The 19,773-nt window shown below is 31.6% G+C and overlaps 1 protein-coding gene across 1 annotated transcript; it reads right to left on the bottom strand.

The window, feature by feature from the left end:
- Positions 1-10,666: 10,666 nt before the first annotated feature.
- Positions 10,667-14,899, bottom strand: LOC133874302 (receptor protein kinase-like protein ZAR1). The gene is made up of 2 exons (XM_062312192.1): positions 13,377-14,899; positions 10,667-11,638 (listed from the first exon to the last, which is right to left on the bottom strand). Exons 1-2 carry the CDS (start codon positions 14,695-14,697, stop codon positions 10,998-11,000), a joined length of 1,962 nt encoding a protein of 653 aa, XP_062168176.1. The 5' UTR covers positions 14,698-14,899; the 3' UTR covers positions 10,667-10,997.
- Positions 14,900-19,773: the final 4,874 nt, after the last annotated feature.

Here is a 19,773-nt window from a genome sequence, read left to right as displayed (position 1 = left end):
TGGTGTTGCAATTTAGGATGTGCCTTTTCATATCATTGGCGTGACAATCTACAATGGTATTCATTTGATGTGGTGGAGTGGGGAGCTGATTGTGCAATATTTACCGTCACAAAAGTTATTAGATATAATGTGGCATTGTGTCAAAAAAAAAAAATTAACAGAAGTGGGGGGAGGGAATTATTTGATAATGAAGAATACTTTGATAAAAAGGTAAAACCTAAAGATTGATCCAATATTTGTTTCTTCCTTTTATTGATGATAGAATATAGCAAATTGTGAAAGAGATTGATACAGTATCATTCTCCTCTTCTATTGGCATAATATATCATTTTGTAATGGGAGATCCTTTTATTATTACTGCTCCCTCTTTTTTATCCATGAATATATGAGAGGGAGAAAAATGCTATTTCTTCCACTCGTGTCCAAGTCTAATTTTTTTTTTTTTTTTAAATAATAATAGACTTAACTATTGAATATGTAGGGCTAATACGAAAGAAAACAAATCAAATAGTTGATTTGAAAAAATATTAGATGAAAGTTGGACAGGAAATTGAGAAGTAGCAAATCTACTGAGAGAGGATTTTCCACCCAAATAAAAGGCCCATTTCGATGGAAATCCTTTTTCACAGGTTATTATTTTTACCTTCTATTTTTCGAATTTTTCGAATAAAAAATGACAAGTGAGTTTGGCAATCCACTATTTTTTTCTTTTGAAAAAAAAAAATATCTATTTATCTTTTATTTTTTATCTTAAAAATAATTATAATAAAAGTCAACCTCTTCTTTATTCACATTACCAAATAATTTTATTCATTTTTATATCACATCAAATATCAATAAATTCTTACTGCTATTAAAAAAAAAAAAAAAATTGCTAAACACAGTTAGGGAATATTGCCATATTTAGCTCCATCTCCCTGGATAAGCATAGCCGCATAGGGCATAACTGCCTAAAATTAGATAGCCTATAGGGATTGGGCCGTGATATGCTTTCACGTCACCGTTACTAGCGCGAGCACCGAGCACCAGATTCACGCCGTATCTGATACTCCTCGTCGTTTTCGCTTTCACTTTCTTCTGAGATCACAAGCGCCGTCTTTCAAGCAGCCGAATTCTGTACTATTACCCATGTCTTTCTTAAAATTTACCAAGTTGCCATTTCAGATATTTATCGATTAGTCCTCACCCACTCTCTTTGGTTCAAATTGCTTTTACCCTTCAAACCTTGGAAGAATATCCAGATTCCAGACCATTAACCAGAATGATCTACGAGATTATTCAGTGACGAAGAAAATTAAAAAATAAATAAATTAAAAAAAAAAAAAAAAAAAAAAAAAAGAAGAAAAAAAAGAAAAGGAGAATCACTTTATTCCCACATGAGATAAGAATAAGTTTTATTCTTCTACAGAAAACAACGATGAATTTTAGATTATTCTTTGAAAGGAAGTTTGGTAAATTTCGTGTTCTTGCTAACACTAGGATGATAGACTCCAATTATGAACCATCCGCTGTTAAATAGTGCTTGTCATTTAGCTTCAAATCCACTTCTATCGACCATTTTGATTCTATTTCTTTCACCTAGAGCCCATTAATCATATCGTATTGCTTATTTTAGTTTGATAATATCTAGTGGGTTGCTTCCCGAACGTTGTACGTATAATTTTTTTAAGGGATTTGATTGGTGTACTATACACACACAATAATAGTACAACAGCCCCTCACATGGGGTAGGCTCCATAGTGTGTGGGGCTCACTCTATGTGAGGGGTTGTTGTATCATTGTTGTGTGGGTGTAGTGTAAATAACATTTTCCTTTTTTTAATAACTCGTTTATAAATTTTGAAATGTATCTATGTGTAATTGGGATGACTTGATAACACATGTCAAAAGTTGTAAACAAGTTATATTTATAACATTTTTTGTGTCATTCTCTTATATATATATATTTTTTTACAAATTTACTATTGAATCTGTAGAACTCACATGTAGTCTCGTAAATTCAATAATAAATTTGAAATCTTTTATACGGAGATGGACAAAAAAATATGTAAGATAATGAACCCGAACACCTCTTTTTTCTTTCTTTTTGTCTTTTTTTTTTTTATGCATATGAGTAAATCTGTCGGCTTTTTCCTCTCAATCTTGTAATTCATCCAAAAATAAATAAATAAATATTTTATTGATAAAGGGAATAGCACATGATCCCTCCCTTCTTTATAACATGTCAACATCCTTATAACGTGGATGTTATAGAAATCACAAATAGGCAATTAGGAAATTGTTATTTTCAAAACTTAGTTATGCTGCTTCAATGTTTCCATGAAAATTATCCAGTAAATCTCATTGCCCAAACAATTTTTTTTTTTCCTTCTAATTTATATATATATATATATATATATATATATATATATATATATATATATATATATATATATATGTTAGTCAAATGAGTAATGCTAAGAGTCACAAGTCACTCTTTTAATTTGTTGTTTTTTATCCCTCTAAAAATTATGTGACTTTTAAAATCACCATTAAATTTCTAATTGATCACTATTAAATTTTAAACAAGTGATGGTTTTAAAAGTCACATCATTCTTAACCAAAGGAACACAAGAGTAACAAAAAAATATGAGAACGGCTAGAGATACTAAATCTTTTACTAAGAGATGGGCACCCGTAGCATTTCTTTTTATTAATTATTTAAATTATCTTCAATAAATAAATTTCACATCATCTTTGTACCCATCTCTTTTTAGTAAAATATTTAGTACCTCTAGCATTTCTTAAAAAATATTGTTAATTCTTATACAGGTCAATGATATATATATATATATATATATATATATATATATATATATATATATATATATATATATTATGAGTTTGTGGTGAGAGTTATCCACTTCATCTATTTGTTTTTCTTATTTTAAAATACTTAACAGGATCGGAGATATATTATCCCGTGACTATATATGGAATATTAGTTTTTTTTTTTTTTATAGATGTATATGGAATATTAGTTAGTATTAATATAATCTGTACCCTTTCTTTTTCTAGCACATCCCCATGACCAAATTAAGGCATCGGCCAACGTACGTATTAGAGTAGATAGATTCGAATCTAGTGGTCCTGAAAAGAGAGAAACTAGAGTCAAGCACCACAATTATACAGCATCCTTTGATTATTCCAAAATTGATATAATCTTATCCCATTGAAAACTAATTTAATTAACGTAATCAAGGATCTTTGCAGAGTCAAATTTGGATGGAATCAAGGTCAATCCATCTTCCTCCTCCGAGTTTTTGTGGTTTACAAGTCATCCTTAGCAATAACAGTTATTTTAGCTATTTAAAAAATATATATTTTAACTATTATTTTTTTTAATATAAATTCCAACAATTATCCATCATACTTTATATTTTTTAAAGACTAAAAGATGTTATAGTGAACTCGTTGTTACAAAATAAATGAATGAAAATGCTATATTTTAAAGCATCTCTTAGAGAGATAAAGTGGTTCATAATAGCTATATTTAGCTATTGAGGGCTATATGAATAGGGGCGGAGCCAGCTTTTTTAATTTGGGAGGACGGGTAAAATTTCAAATATTTTTTTTTTTTTTTTTTAGAAAATCCTCGCCAAGCCCCTTGCTACCTCTACACTTACATATGAAAAAGGTCTACTAGAGATGCTCTTATTTTTTAGAGTACTATCACACCACTGTTATTACTATTTTATTATATTGATGTGACATTGTTAATTCACTATTAATTTTTTTTCTCTTTTAATAATTGCAAATTTAAAGGTAAATTGATAATATCAAGTCAAAATAGTGGTTCGGATAGTGGTGTGATATATAACATTATTATCTTTTATTTGAATTATGAATAATGATAGAAATTATATTTTTATTTTATAATATTGATATGACAGTTTGAATTAACTCATTTGATCAATTCTTTTTTTTAAAAAAATAAAATAAAATTGAATTAATCCAGGCAATGAAGTAAATGTTTTTATTTTTTATTGTTTTACAATCCATTTATTCCCGCTAGAATTACGCAATCGACTTTTGTAAGTTATGATATTGTGGTCCCCTTGATTTCCCGCGTGCCACATGTGACAACGGCAGAAAGTAAACCAAAAAGAGTCAACGAAAAATTGATAGTGAGAGCGAATGGGAGGTACAAGACAAATGCTTTCTGATTGAAAGCAGTTATTGGAAAAAAAGTAGGCGCCGTGTTTCTGTGGAAGGAAACACAGACACGTGAGCTCGCATTTGCATCAATGGATTTGCTTCTTTTTATTTTCGAGTGCTACTTATTATTATAAGAAAAAAAAAACATACATAATTTCTTCAAATTATTATAGTATTTTTTTTTACATGTTTACACAAAAAGGGACAAAAAATTTAAACTAGTAATTTCTGCATCATGAAACGTGGTCTCTAACTGATTGAGCTATCATTTAAGGACCAAATTATTATAGTATTATTTATTGTCAATGTCTTTCTAAATGATAAAAATATCATTTATAAAATTATTAAAATAAAAATTTTAAAAAAAAAATCTTTCTTTTTTGTTTTTTAACTTTTTTTTTCTTATTTAATTTTTTTAGTTTTCATTTTTATTTTTATTTTTTAGTTTAAGTTTATTTTTTTTGAATTTATAAGGTAATTTTGGTCTTATTAAAAAAAATTAAGATCCTTTTTGTCTTTTTGTTAGTCTTAAGAGAAACATTGACATTTTTTTATAGTTTGAAAGTTGAAATTGACACAATTGGTATTTTGGAAGGACATTGACAATTGAGTTGTAGTTTGAGACTTTGAGAGGGATATGTGTACTTTTTCATTTAACTACCATTGTCTTAGATTTAGTCTGCTTGGAGCATATAAGTTTTTTAACTATTTTTGTATAGACAGTATTAGCATTTTATTATAAGAATTTTGTTTGTATCTTTAACTATGTAATCTCGTAGAATGTGATTATAATTTTGCAGAGTTTTATATTTTGTGATGTAAGAGCTTTATACTTGTAAACTTTAATCAATAAAATATTAAGATCTTTCGTTAAAAATAATAATAATAACAAATAATATCCGCTAAAATAGAATAAACTGTGGTCTCTTAACTTTATCTCTAAAAAAAAGAAAGATAAAAAGGGTCTTTTTATTAAAGCTATGCGGTCTTTGAGCTTTATATCTTAAAAAAGAAAGATTACAAAAAAGGGGGCTTTTATTAAAGCCATAGAGCTAGAAAAATCTCTTTTTTGATTATATATATATATATATATATAGAGAGAGAGAGAGAGAGAGAAGAGAGGGGGAGGGGGGAGGGGAGAGGTGGACCCAAATAATGAACTATGAACTAGTATTAATTAAGTCTTTTACTTATGGAGGTAAATAAACCAATCCGTTTGATAACTCGCTCGATAACCGTTTAATTTAACTTGATCCGAACTCGAACTCGATACTGTAGAAACTCGTTCGTTATTGTTGAAACCCGCTCGATTAGAAAGTGATACATACCCGACTCGCTCAACAAAACTTGATAGAGGCTCTCAGTTTATTTAAAGCTCGACTGGATCGCTCGCTCGGCTTGTTAGTCCGACTTGTTAGCTCGTTCATATCTCTTATATATTACTAAAAATGAGTTATATAAATTTAAGTATGTATATTAGTAATTAAATAATATATGTTATATATGTTACTTAATATTTATATGTTTGTGTATTAGTTAACATACTAACTAGTTAGTTAATAAACTAACATATTATCTAATTTATTAACATATACTAAGTAAATGTAATTAACTATATGTTGATATTTTTTTGTATAATATATAGTAATTAACTATAATCTATAGGTCATTTTTTTGATATATATATATATACACACACAATAAGCATATAGTATACTAGCTAAGAGCATTCACAGTGGGTTATGTATAACCCACTGTAAATCTATAATAGATAACAAACTCATAAAAACACAATTCCATCCGATTATGCATCCTAACGCCAAAATATATTCGACATGCATTTGTGAGCAGTGCAACACTACCTGTGGCGTTACACTGTTCACATATGTATCAATATTATATTATTTTTCTTCCTTTTCTTCCGTTTTATCTCTCTCTCAAAGATTCTTTCTTCTTCTTCTTCTTCTCTGTGCGCGTTCTTCTCTGGGTTTTCTTCTCCTGCGGCAACTTATGGATTCCGACGGGGGAGACGCCACCCCTCCTCCTCCTGCTCAATCGATGACACATTTCGACAGGGGAGACTCCACCATCTCCTCGTACCGCTCGGCTTGCTCCGCCAACTTTGCCGTAATCTTCCCTGGTCAGTGGGGAAGCCATTAGAGGCTTTGGAGCGAACACACACGTGCGCGCACACACACACGCGTGCACACACACACGCGCACACACACGCGCACACACACGCACGCACGCACACACGCACACACACGCGCGCGCGCGCGCGCGCACACACACACACACAACACACACAGAAATTCCATTCTTCTTTTTAATTTCAAGTGCTACTTGTTATTATAAGGAAAAAAAATACAAATGTCTCAATGGGGTAGCTCAATTAATTGGGAACCATGTCTCATAAAATGGAAGTCACTAGTTCGAATCTCCCTCCCCCCTCTTGAGTGGACATATCAAAAAAAAAAAAAAAGAGATGAAAAAATACAAATAATTCTCTCAAACTATTATAATATTATTTAATTGTCAATGAATTATCCTAACCTACAAAAAAAAATGTCAATGTCCTTCTAATAACAAAAATATTTTTTATAAAATTATTAAAGTAAATAAAAAGTAAAAAAATTATACAAAAAAAAAAAAAAACTGGTTTTTTTTGTTGTTTTTTTTTTTAAAAAAAATAATTTTCAGTTATTTTTTCATTTGTTATTTTTTTTTAAAAAAAATATCTTTCTTTTTCGTTTTTTATTTTATTTTATTTTTTTTCGTTTTTTCTTTAATTTTCTTTAATTTTGTTTTTTAAGAAATAATATTTTTAGTTTTCATTTTTTATAGTTTAAGGTTTTTTTTTTCAGAATTTATAAGGACATTTTTGTCTTATTCAAAAAACAATTAGGGTCATTTTTGTCTTTTTGTTAGTCTTAGGGAGAACATTGACATTTTTTAATAGTTTGAGAGAGGGACATCGACATAATTAGTAGTTTGGAAGGGACATTACAATTGAGTAGTAATTTAAGACTTTGAGGGAAATATGTATATTTTTCCCTTATTATAAATTGACATGATAATTTACTTTATTAAAAAAGTGATTGGTCAATTTAATTATTTACTAATAAAATTATAAGATTTTAATTATTTAATTAGTTATGAACTATTACGTCAGACTTCTTACGTAAAATTGTAATTATTTATCTTCCTCTTTAAAGCCGAATAAGAACAAAAAGTGAATAAAATAAAATAAAGTATAATAATAAATTAATTCTATTTAACTTTGCACGTGATTTGGATCTAATTAGATATTATGTAGATACTTTGGGTATAATTATACCCCATATGGATAGAATATAAATCCTAAAACAATGGATGGTAATTGAAATTTGACATAAACAACATATAAATAACAAATAATATCTTTTAATCATCCTTGTCTTAAATCTAGTATGTTCTTTAACTATTTTTATACATGAGTTAGCGGAAGATAAAAGTCATAAATAGCACTTTATTGTAAAAAAATTGTTTGTATCTATGACTATATATGTAGCTTTGATCAATAAAATACTAAGGCCTCGTTTGGTTTGCGGATTAGACCCATGGAAAGGAATAGCTATTCCTACGGAATAGCTATTCTTTTGTTTGGTTGTATATTATTTAAGGGAATAGTTATTCCCACGGAATAGCTATTCCCTTACGAAGAGGAATAGGTATTCCACTCAAAAAGGAGTGGAATGCCTATTCCTTTCCTATAGGAATAAATTAAATTCGTCTTTTGCCCAAAAACCCCAACCTTCTTAACACCCAAGTCTCTTATCCCTCTCTCTCTCTCTGTTTCTCAACTCATGGTGTGTTTTGATACGAGATTTTGACAATAAAATATAATTTTAATTCTACTTTTTTCAGAAATAAATCATATTTTATTCAATTTTTTAAAAAACAAATTATATTTTATTCAACTTTTTATAAACAAATTATATTTTATTCAATTTTTTCTAAAAAGTCAAATTTCAAAATTCGCAAACAAAATAAGAATTTAATTCTGATTTCAAAAATTCATCACTCAAGTGCACCATCAATATCTTTCTCCATCTCTGCAATTATATTCTCATCCCCCTCTCTCTGTTTCTCAACCCAACTTAATTTGTTGTGGGGTAGTCTTTCTTCTTCTTCTTCTTCTTCTTTTTTTTTTTTTTTTTTTTTTTTTTTTTTTTTTTTTTTTCTCCTCCTATGATTTAGCCTACAGAATGCACTTAAACGTAGCAAAACGAGTACCTCTTAATATCGGGGGGACTCCAATTGCCTTGCGGAGGTTTGAGAAAAACTTTGTAAGCAAAGAACGAATGTTTGTTACTCAAAAACAAATAAAAAATAATAAAATAAAAAGGGCTTTGTAGATGATTTATTTTTTTATGATGATTATGTTTTTTTTTTTTTTTTTTTTTTTTTCTCTCTTATAAATCATTTTACTTTGTAAGCACAGAATGAATGTTTGTTGCTGGAAAACAAATAAAAAAGAATAAAATAAAAAGGGCTTTGCAGATGATCTATTTTTTTATTTTTTTATGATGGTGATATGATGATTATGTGTGTGTGTGTGTGTATGTGTGTGTGTGTGTGTGTTTTTTTTTTTTTTTTTTTTTTTTTTTTCTTATAAATCATTTTGTAGCGTAATTGTATATGAAAAAAAATAAAAACAAAACAAAACAAAAAAGGTCATAGTATGATTGTTTATGTTTCTTAAATAAAGAAAAAAAAATGTCCTCAAGAATATAAATTATATTTGTATTATAAGGGTATTTTAGAAAATTTGATTATAATATGATTCCATTCACCAATGTATTGCACTGTACCAAACAAAAGAATACATATACAATGTTCTATTCCACCGTTACAACCAAACAAAAGAATAGGAATAGTTATTCCATTCCACCTTCATCTATTCCCATGAATAGTTATTCCTTTTCCTAATGGAATAGACATTCCGCAAACCAAACAAGGCCTAAGATCTTTCGTTAAAAAATAATAATAATAATAATAATAATAATAATAACAAATAATATCCACTAAAATAAAATAAACTGTGGTCTCTGAACTTTATCTCTAAAAAAAGAAAGATAAAAAGGGGCTTCTTATTAAAGCTATGCGGTATTTGAGCTAAAATATCTAAAAAAGGAAAGATTACAAAAAAGGGGCTTTTATTAAAGCCATAGAGCTAGAAATATCTCATGTCTAAAAAAAGAAAGATTACAAAAAAAGGGGCTTTTATTAAAGCCATAGAGCTATGAACCAGTAGGAATTAAGTCTTTTACTTAACAAAAATAAAATAAAATAAAGGAATTAAAGCCTTTTGTTGCATGGACGGAGCTGAGATTCTTCATCGGTGTCAAAAGCATAAAAAAGGGCTTAATTTGAAGTCCAAAATATATTTTTTGAATCCCTTGTTCCTTAATTTTTTTTTTTTTGTTGGTACAGTTTCGATTTCTATTGTTGGGGTTTCAAGATTACTAGATTAGGTGAAGATGATACTCTACTACGGATTTGTTCGGCATTGCAATTTTGTAGACAAAAAAAAAATGTAATTTTAAAACAAATTGTAGAAATTGAATCGTATGGAACTATGATTGTTTTTTGTTTATTTATTTTTTAATCGTAGGCAAAGTAGTGCTTTTTTGAAAACATAGTTTTAAAGGTTAAAATGCGATTTTGACAAAGGCTTAACTGCGTTTTTAAAAATCACATTTTAAAATCGCACTTTTTAAAATCACAAGACCAAACGAACCCTACATGAATTATCAATTCTTTACATCTCTAATTGGCTACGTATAAAATAAGAAATATTTGATTTCTATCTTTTATCAATCTCCGTACAAGAGATATGCAAATTTACGAGACCCACATGTACGTTCTACATATTCAACAATAGATTTGCAAAAGAGATGAACGGGAGATGGGCAAGAGATGTATGTGTTATACCTCTCTTACAAAATAGCAAACTTTTTCTTCTTATTTTTTGATCATTTTGGGCTTCCAAAATTGATTTCCTTTTTAAATTAGAGTAATTCAAGAAACTATATTTTTGTCTTACTTGCTGGCTTAATGGCCCAAACATTTTTAACTTTTGGGCCTGATTCAGTTGACATAGATGTGAGCCTTTACAGCCGAATTATTTGTAATTTACTTTTAGAATTTGATTTAAGCATTCAATCTTCTAAATTATAGGATTAGTTATGATCCTCTTTTTTCTTTCTTTTCAATTACTGTCATTTATCAGTAATTTTCACATATTTATGATGTGATTAAAAAGATAAAGAATGAAAGAAATTGTAAAAAAATGGAGATAAAATGAAATGAAAATGGCAACTTTTTAATTTGTTTTTAATTTTGTATGCTGTACCCCGGAGCTTTTCAGAAAAAGAATTGCCAGAAGGTATGAACATGTTCACTTACAGTATCTTGGCTAAACAATAAGCACTAATTAGGAGCTTAAATTAAATGAGATAAATGGTCAATTTTTCTTAAACATCAATTTTTTTACTAATTGGGATAATCCCATGTTATTAGGCTGCCCGAATTTCACGAAAATTCAGCAGCTTAATAGCAGGAAATCCCCATCCAAATAATCATTCAGCACAAGGAATCTTAGACATACTTGAAGAGAATGGCTTGGCTTACAGTAAGGTATCCAAGAAAACATACATACAGAAACCCCTCCAACCAAGGATTTTAAACAAACCAAAACGGCTTCAGCATCAAAATTCAGCACCAAGAACAGGAACTCTACAAGGTTCTTTTCTTTTTTCATTGTGATTTGATGCGATCAAGACTCTCAGACACTGTTGCCATCCTAGGCCGCACCTCTGGATCAAGTTCAGTACAACTGAGTGCAACATGAAATGCTGCAACAACTTGCTTCTTTGCATAAACCTCAGGCAGAAGCGCCGCGTCTATAATCTCGGACAGCGGCTGTTCCTCTCGAAACACTTTCCTTACAAAACTCTCTAGTGTCTTCCCATCATTTTCTGGTCCTGCATCTGGCAGCCGACAGGTCAACATCTCCAGGAGAACGATACCAAAAGAGTAAACATCACATTTCTGAGTGAACTTGCTGCCAGAAACTCGAACCTCAGGTGCCATGTAAACGGTAGTGGGAGCTGATATGCTTGAATCCATTGTAGAGGTAAAGATGGTTTGGTTTGAGTTCAGCTTTTTGGATGCTGAATTGGTAAGTCTAGAGGTGCTTGAAACAAGACGGTTGAGTCCAAAACCAGAAATGTAAGGGTGGAGGTCATCACCAAGAAGAATTTTCGATGATTTTATGTTGCCATGAAGATATTTTCGGGGGCTGAACTCGTGTATGTACATTAAACCCCTAGCAATTCCTTGAGCAATTTTTAACCTTGCTGCCCATGGCAGTGGTGGCAGAGAATTGGAAACACCCCCTGCAGCAATTTAAAACCATGGAGAAAAACACTGTTTAGACGACATGGTCAATATGATGCTCATAAAAAATGGAGCCAAGAGCTTTTTAACAAAGACACAATAATTGCTCGTCATATTTGCAATATAAAATCCAAATTTCTGCAACCATAACATCTAACATGTTACTATATAAGAAAAATGTTTCACTAATCTATTGAGTAACAACAATGTATACTTTATATATATATATATATGAAGTATACATCTGAGACCAAACAGGACAACTTACAGCAGTCCCGTGAAATACAGCTTAAAACACAAGAAGACAACTGTTGCCCATGGTCGATATTGTTGTTACATGTCGTTCATGAATATTAGCTGCATGCAAAAACATGCGATTGATGGAACCAAAATGGGGTCTATCAAATAAATTTAGGACCACAAGGTCCACAACACTCAGTACAGGTTCTGAAATAGATATGAATGTACGACCTCAGAAGATTTAATGAATTGTCAGAGAACATTAGGAAGAATACAAAAGAAAATTGCACAAGCAGTAAGAACCAAAAAGGCCCAGAAACATGTGCTATGTTTTTCATCACTTTCAAAACAAGAAGAGACAAGGAGAAAGGCAAATGCCAACTAGAAAGTTAAAACAACATCTCTTGACACCTTGCTTATTATTAGCTCTGAAGCAACTTTCTACTCAATTGCTGCGAAAACAAATGTTTAATTCAGACACTTGAAGTATAATTATGTGGTTATAATGCAACTCAGCATGAATTGGGATGGAATCATGTTAAAAATGAACGCACCTTCTCAGATGATGGTAAAAACTTACTATGATGCCATTGAACAAAAATATTAGAGGCTTTTGTATTCATGCAAGAAAGAAAATAAACCCATTTCAAATGCTATTGAAAACGGGGAAAGAAATCAACTGAAAATGCTATTCAGTACGCGGAATAATTCTGTTCAATAGCATGCTAAACTTGTGTAATTTGCGACCCATTAACTCAATGTTTTCGATATTTTGGAGTCAAGCAAAATTGACATTGTTGATTGACTCAGAGTTGTTCCTCACAGTCTCACGAACAAACATTTCTTTAACATGATCGAGCAGGTCTTGGTTTTTTTTTTTTTTTTTGAATGAATAAGCAGGTCATGGTTATTACAGCAACATCAAATTATTGACTGCAGCTTTTGTATAGAACATTCACACCATGTCAGCTAGTGTGAAATGAGTGCCATAAATAAGGGTGAAAAGTAGCATTATCTTTCACATAAGTGTAGCCTAAAAGATCAAGCAAATTCGAAACACAGTATCAGTAAAATAGCCAAACTATTAGGATCTGATTCCATAGCAGCTTTGTGCTACACTAATCAAAGTACCCCAGTTGATCAAATCATGGATTGCCCATTTAGGACACGAGAAAATTTAGCTTGGTGGTCAATCAATCTATTAAACTCATATAATCATATATATTCAATATTTTCACAATTTCACGTACATTTTTAAGGATGCACGTGAAAATTACTTACTCTATATTAAAAGAGCACGTAATAATTCATCAAAAGAAGAAAAAAAAATGTAATCTTTTAAAATGTACGTTAGAATCACGTGTAGTTTTGGACATTCACGTGATTCCATTTGACCTGCTTTGCAAAAAACAGTCGCATTTTTTTGAGACACTCAAAGACTGAAAAGAAAGCTGTCAACGCAGAGTATGATTATCTATAATGAAAGAGGAGAGTTACCGTGCAGTGCGGTGTACAAGCTCCCATTGCGAATGTAATCCGTGACCAGCAGTTTCTCATCATTGGCATAGTAATAAGCTCTCAACCGCACGATGTTGGGGTGGTGGACCCTTCCGATGGCCCCCACCTCGGACTCGAAATCCTTGAACCGCCACGTGGCATCACCTTCACTCAGCCGCCTAACAGCCACCACCGTCGATGCCGCCACACCGGATCCCCTCCCGGCCACCACCTTGTACAGTATCCCACTCCTGCTCTTCCCCACCACGTACGCCGATGCCCTCAACAGATCCTCTAATTCCAGATTGAACCCCTCGTCCACCACCACGAATTTACCCTTTTGCCCTTCCTCTTCTACCTCACTCTCCACTTTCTCTTTCCCCGTTTTGCCCTCGCCACCCTTCCTCCTCAACTGTCTCCGAAACAGCCACACTGAGACCGAAACGGCCCCCACCACCACCGAAACGCCCGAGATAACCCGTACGGCTACCGACCCACCTTTATCTCTCCCTCTCTCTCCACTTCCATTTGGTAAACTAGGGTCACGGTTAGGGTTTCCAGGGTTCCGAGGCTCCTCGGCGCTGCTGAAAACGTTAGGGTTTTGGGCTTCCGGGCATGGAGTCTCCAACGGAAACCCACAGAGGCTAGGGTTCTCAGAGAAAGCCGTGGGGCCCTGGTTTAACAGCGACCCCACCTGAGGAATCTTCCCGGTGAGATTGTTGTGCCGGAGATCCAGGCTCACCATCACTGGGAGCCGTCCGTAAGACGCCGGAACTCCGCCGGAGAATCCATTATACGACAAGTTAAGAGTTCCGGAGAGGTTCCCGATCTTGGAGAGACTTTCGGGGAGAGACCCATTGAGTAAGTTGGAGGACAAGTCGAGGTGTCTCAGGGTTGTGAGAGCAGCGATTTGGGGCGGGATGGGGCCGGAGAGAGAGTTGTGAGAGAGATCGAGAGAGAGGAGTCCGGTGGCGTTGAACAGACGGGAAGGGATGGGCTTGGAGAAGTTGTTGTGGGCGAGAGAGAGTCGCTTGAGGGAGACGAGAAGGCCGAGCTCGGAGGGGATGTAGCCGGAGAGGCCCTTGTTGGGGAGGGAGAGGCCCGTGACGCGGTTGCGAGCGCACGCAATGCCGGGCCAGTGGCAGGGTGTCAGGTCGGACTCGGACCAGGACTCTAGTACGCGGGTCGGGTCGAAGTCGATGGCGGCTTTGAGAGCAAGGAGGGTGAGGCCGTCGGGGGTGAGAGAGGAAGAGAATGGAGCACTGGAGAGGAACAGTAGTGCGAGAAATGGGACTACATGGAAATGGAGATGAAGAAACATTTTTCTTTTTTTCTCTTCTTTCTTTGGGTTTGGAAGGGACTTGATAATGGCACTGTCTACTGGTTCATGTCGTTTGTTTTTTGTTTCGCAACGAGGAGTTGCAGAGATTGAGTGACTGAGCTTTGTGCGAGAGAAGAAGAAGAAGAAGTGTTTTTCTTAGTTTGAAGTTTGAACTTTTAGTGACAGTGTGAGGCTGTCTGTTCTCGAGGTGGTAAGCCACGTGGGTATACCGTTGTTTGAATTTTTCTGCCCAGCGGCATTAATATTTAATAGACTAAAACATTTGTTCTTGTGCTGTTTTTTTAGCCATTATAAAATTATTTCAAATAAAAACATAAGCAATAAGCTAAACAGGTGGTCTATCAATCAAATTTGAAATTGAGCATTTGAGAGCGTTAAAGTCCAGCCAAAACAAATCTAATCAGATCTGGGAAGTACCCGCAAATAGGAAGATTATCTAAATCTTTATTTTATTATTACAAACAGCTTGAATTCTTTTGTTGGTTAATGGTTGGTAAATACTTCCCTTGTTCCTTTTGTCAATCACTTCATTGTCCTTTTTGGATTGCAAATTTGCAAGTATACTAGAATTGTCCCGCGCAATATAATTTATCTATATTGTTTATTAAAATGAATAGTCTAAATTGTGATAATAAATACCAAAAAAAAAAAAATTGGTTTAGCCATTCCAACACGTGAAATGATTATTTCACAACTCTTTTTACACAGTTTTTATACAAGTAGACACATTGGGTGGGATCTACATGTAGGACTCACATGCATAGATCCTACCCAATGTGTCTAGATTGTGTAGAAATTGTGTAAAAAGGGTTGTACATGAATCACTCCTCAACCAACACTCTCAAGTCTCAAACCACCTTTTATATATATAAATATTGAGAAATGCTAAAGTTCATTCTAGTGTTCTTTTGAGGTCATTCTATAAAAATATGACACATTGTTTTTAATAGGAAAAAAATTACAGCTTGATTTATTTTTTCTATTTTTATTAAAAAAAAAAAAAAAAAACAGGGTCAGCATATTAGGACCCTAAAATGACATTATAATAAGTTCTAACATTTCTCATATATATATATATATATATATATATATTTGTCACATTTTAGACAGGAGATTCTAAATGATTGGTTCAAATAAAACATATTGCGCCCAATACAATATCCCCTAAAATTGATAATTAAAATCTTGATTTGTACACATGCAATGTCATGATTTCCCCGTGGAAAGGAAAGATTAGGACTTGCCATAAAGGAAAAAGAAGGAATTAGCACAAAGGTTTGGGCTGACTCTTTTTCTTAACTTGAAAAGAAAAATATTTTTCTACTTTCATTTTTGTGGTTCGAACTAGGAGAAGCCTAATTTGGCTAAAGTTTTGTTTTACTAATCTCATATATATATATATATATATATAATTATTATAATGTTATATATATATATATATATAAAAAAAATAAAGAAAAAGAGAAGCATAAAGTTGTCCAAAAAGCATTTATGTAGGGACAACTTTTGTACAAAAGCGTGTTCTGGTGCTCAAATATCTTTATGTCAGAAAATCATTCAACAGGGACACATCGCTCGCACATGTGGTGTGAGGTGGGGTTCCACTTTAGTTTCCAGATTTCACTAACAAGGCTATTTCAGTAAATCCAACTCAGAGATTTTTAGGTTCAAATTGAAAGGGGAAAAGACGAGAAATTGTGAGTACACTTTGCATAATAATCCAAGCTTAGTATAACTGCTCTGACACGAGTTTTAGTTTTGTCTCGTTTTAAATGACAATTCTTACTTTCTTTCTTGTGTAACCAAAAAGATCAACCACCTTCTGATGTCACTAATTGGGATAATCGACAATTTTTTCGCTTTAATGATGTTTGCCACCTTTAAATTACTTTCCTTTTTCTTTTTTCTTTTTTTTTTTTCTTTTTTCTTTTTATAATATATATCTATATATTATATTTACAATAAATTGTTGTTAATTTGCATAACAAGTTATGAAAAAAAGCGTATAAGAGACTTACCTGTCAAAATAAATTATGAACTGTTTGACTACTTACTAGATAGATGAATTTTATGTGGGCTCTTTCACATGCAATGTCCAAACAGCCTTTTCATTTTTATTATCTATTTTTAAGACCAACACATTATTAACAATTTTTTTTTTTTTTTAGAAAAAAAAAAGCGATTTGATAAAGAATTTTATTGTGAATTTTTTATTTTAATAACAATAAAAAATAATTGATGTAATATAAAAATGAGATTAGATTTGAAATTTTTTATAAAAAAAGAAAAAGAAAAGAAAGGAGGAGTGTGTATCGCGAACACACCCCCGCATCTCTCGGACACCTACCATTACGTACAAACTGCTTCCTGTTCTGTTTGACTCTCTACTTCTCCAAGCGGCCAAGCCCCGGCGCGTTCCCGGTGTGTTGATTTGAATTTAGAGTGTGAATGTACGCGCACCGTCACTGTGGGATAAAACTAGGCCACCCAACAATAATAATGCGGAATCAAGAATTTTGGTGGGGGCTTTCTTCTTGCTCCTAATCATTCAAATTACGAAAATAAATTGGATTGTTCTTGTAAGTTAAAGCCAAATATCATACACATTCTGAACAAGGACCTGTTCTGTTTTATAATTGGCTCCTCACTGTTTGAAGCGAAATAATAATAAGGAATGATTGTACTATTGATCCATGTGGTATACCATAATTATTTTTCACTCCTTATGGTTTAAAAAATTTATGGAAAATTCTTGTGGTAAGCAATAATTACAAATCGATCCCTAGCGTCAAATTCCGTTAAATTTTTTGACAAATTATGTTAAATGCCACGTTAGACCAATAAGAATGCGGCACGTGTCTATTTTAATAAAAATAAAATAAAAATATACTTATTTTTTTAAAAAATAAAAAATAAAATTAAAAAAACTAAACAAAAAAAAAAAAAAGAAAGAAAAAAAGAAAAAAGCAAGGAGTGGCCGAGGGTGGCTATCGGGCCACCCCTAGTAGATCCAGGGGTGGCCCGAAGGCCACCACCAGGCTGCAGCCACCCCCAGTCACTGGGGAGGTTGGGGGTGGCCCAGCCACTCCTTGCTTTTTTGTTTTTTGTTTTTTATTTTTGAATTATAATAATTATTATTTTTTTTTAAAAAAAAAAAGTATATTTATTTATTTTTTAATAATTTTTTTTATTAAGATGGACACGTGTCGCATTCTTATTGGTATAGCGTGGCGCTGACGTAGCATTTAATATAATCTATTAAAAATTTTAACGGAATTTGACGCCAGGGATCGATTTGTAATTATTGCTTACCATAAGAACTTCTCATGAACTTTTAAAACTATAGGGAGCGAAAAATAATTATGGCATACCACAGGTACCAATAGTGCAATTATCCCTAAAAATAATTTATTTCACTGTTTACATTTTATTTTGTTGCATCTAACATGGTTTTACATATATACTATTAGATTGGGGCCTACACTGTCCTTCTAGGGTTTTGGCAGCCCCATAACTTTTAAATCTCCTATAATTTTTTATTTTTTATTTTTTATTTTTATTTTTTATGCCATAACCCCGTTAAATGTTTAATTTTTTCTCCCTAAAATGACAAGTCTACTCTTATCCCAAAGAGGAGTGATTGGTGCATAGCAGTTGTGCACCACTCTAAAGATATGGGATGGATCTTATGTGAGACCCATGTAGTATAACCCAGCACATGTTTCTATGACTCTATTGTGCAAGAGTCATTTTCCTATCCTAAATCTTTTTAATTTTAAATATGAAACATGTTTTTAGCAAATTAGGAAACTTATGTATTAAAAAAAAAAGTATTCTTTTAAGATATATATAAAATTAAATTTAAGATTTGTCTGTTTTTATTTTACATAAACGCACACAGTCACGGTAAAACTATATGTATTTATGTTCTTATTTATTTAGGTAAATTTGGATCCCACACAAAAAATAATAAGGAAAAAGTACACATAACCCCCTCAAACTACCACTCAATTGTCAATGTACCCCATAAACTACCAATTGTGTCAATTTCCCCCCTTAAACTACCAGAAAATGTCAATGTCCCCCCTAAGACCAACAAAAAGACAAAAATGACCCTAATTTTTTTTGAATAAGACAAAAATGTCCTCATAAATTCAAAAAAATTAAAACTAAAACTTAAAAACTTAAAAAAATTAAAAATTAAAAATTAAATTAAATTAAATAAAAAACGAAAAAAAATATATTTTAAAAAAAGAACAAATTTTTTAATTTTTTTTTTTTAAAAAAAGTAAACAAAAAATAACTGATTTTTTTTTTTAAAAAAAAAAAAATCAAATGAAAAAAAGAAAAAAAGAAAAACCAGTTTTTATTAAATTAAAAAACGAAAAAAAAAAATTTTAAACAAAAAAACAAAAAATAACTGAAATTTATTTATTTAAAAAAAAAATAAAACAAATGAAAAAAAAACCATTTTTTATTAAATTAAAAAACGAAAAAGAACAAATTTTTTTTTAAAGAAAAAAAAAACGAAAAAACAAAAAATAACTGAAATTTATTTATTTATTTAAAAATAAGACAAATGAAAAAAAAAAACCAGTTTTTATTTAATTAAAAAAACGAAAAAGAACAATTAAAAAAAAAAAAACTGAAAATAATTATTTAAAAAAAATAATAAAAAACAGTTTTAATTTTTAATTTTTTTGTTGGAATAATTTTTTGTTATTTTATATTTTTTTAATAATTATTTTTTAGTTTTTATTTTATTTTAATAATTTTATGAAGGGCATTTTTGTCATTAGGGGGACATTGACATTTTCTGGTAGTTTAAGGGGGGAGATTGACACAATTGGTAGTTTGGGGGGTACATTGACAATAATGTGGTAGTTTGAGGGAGTTATGTGTACTTTTCCCAAATAATAATAATTCTGCCGTATCATTTATTTTGGTAAAATTTAATCTGAATTTTCAGATGAAATAATTGAGCTATCAATTATTATAATTATTATACCAATTAATAACATTTGAATGCTCCTTTCCTTTTTTGGGGAGGGGGGA

Source organism: Alnus glutinosa, chromosome 7, assembly GCF_958979055.1.
Source record: "Alnus glutinosa chromosome 7, dhAlnGlut1.1, whole genome shotgun sequence".
Classification (NCBI taxonomy): domain Eukaryota; kingdom Viridiplantae; phylum Streptophyta; class Magnoliopsida; order Fagales; family Betulaceae; genus Alnus; species Alnus glutinosa.
The sequence above is the reverse complement of the archived record's forward strand: the minus strand, read 5'-3'. Positions and strand labels throughout refer to the sequence as shown.

Coding starts and splice junctions, on each gene's coding strand:
- LOC133874302 (XM_062312192.1), bottom strand. CDS start 14,697: ATGTTTCTTCATCTCCATTTCCATGTAGTCCCATTTCTCGCACTACTG. Junction 11,639..13,376: donor CTTGTACACCGCACTGCACG/GTAACTCTCCTC, acceptor AAATTGCTGCAG/GGGGTGTTTCCAATTCTCTG.